The 5,485-nt window shown below is 32.7% G+C and overlaps 1 protein-coding gene across 1 annotated transcript; it reads right to left on the bottom strand.

The window, feature by feature from the left end:
• LOC145579439 (polyphenol oxidase, chloroplastic-like) lies at positions 1–2,006 on the bottom strand. Its single transcript, XM_081636686.1, has one exon. The coding sequence runs from the start codon at positions 1,991–1,993 to the stop codon at positions 158–160; it is 1,836 nt and encodes a 611-aa protein (XP_081492812.1). The 5' UTR covers positions 1,994–2,006; the 3' UTR covers positions 1–157.
• Between the last annotated feature and the right edge of the window lie 3,479 nt (positions 2,007–5,485).

Below are 5,485 nucleotides of genomic sequence, written 5' to 3' on the forward strand. Positions count from 1 at the left end.
GTAAAATGTAAATAATTCATCACAATCGATGAGCATCCAACATCTTATTTCAAAAATTTGAAGTACAAAAACAATCACACAAGAAACATATTCATGTAAAAAAAAAAAAAAAAAAAAAAACCACCCCATACAAAACATTATTACATAGAGCAATCAATTAAGCAATCTCAATCTTCATACTCTTGATAACAACATTACCCTTGCTTCCTGCCCTAAGCACCAAATTAACCGTAACACCTTCATCATCATCAGCTCCCAATTGATCAATTAATTGAGTCAAACCAACCCTAAAAGTTGTCTCCAAGTCATGATTTCCCCTATTATTACCATGTGTGTGTCTATGAGGTACATTCACAAAACTCCCGGCATATTCGGCCTTCACTTGCATCTTCTTAGACGGTATATCATCCTCGTCGTTGATGTACACGTCAAACTTCACATACTCGTCGTGTTTCTTGACATCAACCTCTATCACAAGGACTTCCTCATCGCGATCTTTGTCTCTTTTACTCCTAGACTTTTTTGGCCTTGTAACGTTTGTACGTAACGACTTGTTTAATGGCTTAGGGAAATTGACGACTTTACTTGATTTCGATGTCGATTCCATGGCATTAGCTGTTTGAGGGGTTGATGAAGTTACACTTCTTACCCTAGATGTTGAGCTTGCGGTAGGTTGAGCATTGATCCAAGGCAAGTCAACTTCTTGGTAATTATACCCAAGTTTCGTAGTGTCTACGCAATCTCTAACTCTTACCCTAACAGCTTGTGCATTTTCATTATAAAATATAAATGACGCGTTTAACCAATCTGAATCGGTATAATCACGTCTGTTACCTCCTAAGGTTTTCCAAACGGACCACATACGATCCATATTGGCATGGTGAGCATAAAATAGGGGGTCACGTGCGGCCGAGTAGAAGTTACCCATATTTTCCAAATTGGCACGATTACGGTCACCAGTCCAAACATGGACGGTCCCGTGAGGTATGTTCTCTACAGATCCACCCCCCGGGTTGGGAAAACTCCCAGCTCGGTAAGGTGCACCTAGGAACAACCTCGCAGTACTAGAGTTATTCACCATTTGGCGATACAATACTGTGAGATTGTTTGCGATCATGGATTGATCCGGCAAATCATTGGAATCTATACCATCATAGTTGAGATCCAACACTTTAGGGGGTTGGTGACCCCGGTCTCGGATTGGATCATAGAGGGGAGAGTTTGGATCTGTATACATCGCGGGCATTGTCATGCCCGCTTGTGTGTCCCAATTCCAAAAGGGTATGGCAAAAGTCGGGTCATCGATCAAATTACCTAGTATTCTCTCATAAAAGTAGAGATACCACCTATGAAATGGGTAAAATAGCCAGGAATTATGGACTTGGAGGTCCATATTTGGAAACCCTACTTGAGAGTAACCTCCATTACAATAAGCACAATGCACATTAGCTTGTTGGGTAAAACTACGTGGGTCGGTAGAAGGGAGGGCTTTCATTAAGGACATAGCCCTAGTAAATTTCTCTCTAAATTCATCGTCCACCAAATGGGCCGGTTGTCGAACCCTTAAGGTGGTAGGTGGGGTAGGAAGAACAAAGTCCACTATGCTTGTGGTTCTTGGTGGGCAACAATTCAGGCCTTGGGCGTTAGAGGGCAAATCCGCCGGGCCACAAGCATTCGGATTTGGTGTTTGCACGGGGGCAGCTAGAGTGGATGGCGCGCCACCTAAAGTGGTGGCGGCACCATACAAACCTCCTAGCCCAATGAGCATATTTCTTCTATCAAACATATTGGCCCTACTCCCTTCATTATTGGTTGTTTTAGGGTTTTGGTCATCATTTTTAGCTACTTTGCATGAGATTTTCGGTGTAGGGCGACGACCAAGGCTTCTTGAAATAGAAAGTTGGGATGTTATGGGGAATACATGGTGGTGTTTAAACTCAGCGGCACCGGAGATGGTGGTAGTGGTGGTGGGAGGAGAATATAGAGTGGACATTGCTTGTAATGATAGTAAGATAAGATTATTAAACTTGAAAACTTCGTTGATCTTTATAATACAATGGGGTGGTTTATTAGTCAATATTTAAAATTAAGACAAGATATTAAAATGGGAATCTTTGTTAGAATATTACAATAATTTAAGAATTGAAGATCAAAACTAATTGACAGACCATGTGAAGCATTAACAAGAATATACAATAAACTTGTACAAGATTTATGGGGAAAACAATTCCATACCTTGAGAAAATGCAAGCAATAACTTCTACCCATGATAGTTTTTCTATTGTACTGTGTTGCAGTCTTGCAGACGTAATATAGTACTGTATTAATTTGTGATATGTTTTAAAAATGTCACGCAAATTAAGTCAAATTAAGTTAAGGTACAAATGTTGTTTAAAAAAAAAAAGAAGAAGAAGCTAAGGTACAAATGTCTAATGTGAGTGAGAAATTAAATGGTGATTTAAATTGATAGCCTAGTAGAGTACGTGTCACTGCAATTCCTCATAAGTTTAGGATATATATATACACCAGTATATAGATTTTTTTAGCTTCTATTTAATCGGACATGACAAGCTCTGGCGCGCGTTAACCGCTCTATCTAGTAAATCTATAAGTTTGTCTCATCTTTATCAGTTGTAAACCTAAAATTGATAAATAATTAAAGACTTATTTAAAATTAAAGATAGCTCACCCTAACTAACCCACTAAGGTACTAACTACTAACCCTGAAGCCGAGGTGTCGGCAATTAGTTTAAGAAACTCGTAGCTAATACGTGTACTTCTTAATTTGTCCTAGCTAGTAAAATTTTAGAACTCCCAAAACTAAAAAGACATGAATCACACATGATGCAATGAAAATGGCATCAAAGACGCTAATATGTAATTTAGCAATTATCGAGTTTCTAAAGATTCTAAAATTGTTCTTAGCCCTTCCCCGATTAATTTTATTTGATTTTGTTAAATTTGTTTTCATTATCTTTAATTGTTACTTGTAGATGCCGTATGACTTTAATTAATGAAATTTAATGTCCTTTAGGACTTCTTTAAAAAAAAAAAAATTCTAAATGGTCTTGATTAACTGTTTGTGGCAGGCTCGACTATCAAATTAATTAATTTCCTTATAATAACAAATACAGAGTATAAAACATAGGATATTGATCCGGTAATAATAATACGTAGTTATAAAATAAATGTACTCACTATGTATTTGTACTTAAGAGGAGGCTGAACTTTGTACGTAGTCCATCTGTAAAACCTAAAATGTTATTACTATATTCATATTTTATTACTTGCTCCATTTGCACAATTTATTATTTAATCTACTTTCATTAATTTTTGTGATTTATACATAAGAAAAAAAATAGTCTTGTGGCGTCTTAATGAATAGATTATTAACTTTCAATTGTTATACTATCTCCGTTTCTTTTCATTTGCAGCGATTAGACATTTTCTACTCATATTTTATGTCAAATCATTGCTATTAAAAAAAATGAAGGTAGTAATTAATACTTCTTGATAATTAAAGATAATACAGTTTAAAGAGACATACATGTCCGGGAGAAATGCAAGTAATGAAATACGAAGAGAGTACTTTTTACATAATTTTTTTTTATATAGTTGTAGATTTAGCTTGTCGTACAAGTTTTGCAAAATTTAAAATTCACTTCGCATTCATATAGGACTTGTCGATAAAATAAGTAAGGAAAGTTGTAAGAGTATATAACAAATATTCTAAAAGAAGGAAGACCTTAAAGATAGGGATGGAGTATATTGTGCTTAATTAATCTCCTTTAAAAATTACTACGTAAGTTAATAATCTTTAAATATATTTGCGTGCTAGAGATATAATACAATGTAAGATTTATTCAACTATTATAGATTTGATGAAGGAAATTTTATTTGATTCAATTTTATATATTTGTTAATTTAAATTTTTTTGTAGATGCCGTATGACTTTTCATTAATGAATTAATATGTTTTTTTTTTTTTTTAAAAAAAAGTTAATCTTTATCTTCCTACCAAAACTCAAGAGCTAGTTTTTGTTCCTAAACTTAGATATAGTAGCTAGAAGTCTTCTAGAATGAATAACGTGGTAGAGACTAATTAATGAACAACCTCCTCATCAGTTTGGGATCAGATTATTGACAAAAATATATTATATATTTAATTTTCTTATGAATAAATAATTGAGATAGTTAATATATTTATATTATAATTAAGTAATTATGTATGGTTTTCTTGTAATCATGTAATCTTGTAATTATATATGTTAATATCACGAATAAGAAAATTTATATAATAAGCAAATATAGATGTTCAAACTATGTATCACATGATTCATGGCATAACGTTAGGTGTAGAATAAAAAACTAGAGTAATACTTCGTTGTAGGAACATTGAAATGATATATATTTTTCATATACTTCTATTTTTTTATTTTTTTTTTAATTTTCTTTTATTACGTCTCGCAATAAACAGTAGTATTACAAATTAGATAATGTTGTGGAAATTATGACAAATATTATGCCTATACTAGTTCGATTTTACAATCTAATACGGAGTAAACAAGAATACAATTTCATACGAATATAACTTAAAATCTTCATGCATAGGAGGTATTACACGGTCTTCAACTTGAACCACAAGGCACAAGGTCACCATGTAAAATTTTGCAAACATTTTCATTTCATATAAGTATAGGGTTGATAATGAATGGTTAAAAATAGTTACAATTAGAAAATAATAGAATATGTTACTACACCTCTGTCTTTCCAAACTATAGCTAATGAAAGCAAAGTACTTGAATTAAATAATAATACGAATTATATATATATATATATATATATATATATATATATATATATATATATATATTTTGGTTTTTAGAGAGCCAAAGGGCGGGGGTGAAAATCGATCCCAGGATCTCCTGAAATCGGGAGGGAAGCTCTAACCACTTAAGCTATCCCTCACTCTCACAAGTTATATTATTATGAGTTTTAATTATTTGCGGTTTTGTTAATTAAAGAAAAATAATTATGATACGCCACATGAAGAGTATATCTGTTTGATGCGTTAATCTACTTACTTACTTTGAATAATTTATGTTTACCAACTCCTACTATACGCATCTCATAGAACATACTCGTTCAAGCTAACGTGTAATACAAAAATAGAGTATTACTTAATATCATTTAATCAAAACTTATCACAACTAATAATAATTTTTTATATTTATTTTAAAATAGACCTTGTCGATCTCCTCATATGCATACAGATCAGATTTATGGCAGTAGCGTCAAAAAAAAAAAAAAAAAAAAAAAAAAAAAAACTAATTCTTTGAACATTAATATGTTCATAATTTATCAATAATGTACAATGCTGGTCTCAATAATGTACAATTTTTTTTTATTGATTGACTATTTGTCTACTCACCTTGTAAACTTGATGCCATGACATCAAATCTTCCAAATCTAAGCTCGATGTTTGG

The sequence above is a fragment of the Chenopodium album genome, chromosome 14, assembly GCF_948465745.1.
Source record: "Chenopodium album chromosome 14, dcCheAlbu1.1, whole genome shotgun sequence".
Taxonomy (NCBI): domain Eukaryota; kingdom Viridiplantae; phylum Streptophyta; class Magnoliopsida; order Caryophyllales; family Amaranthaceae; genus Chenopodium; species Chenopodium album.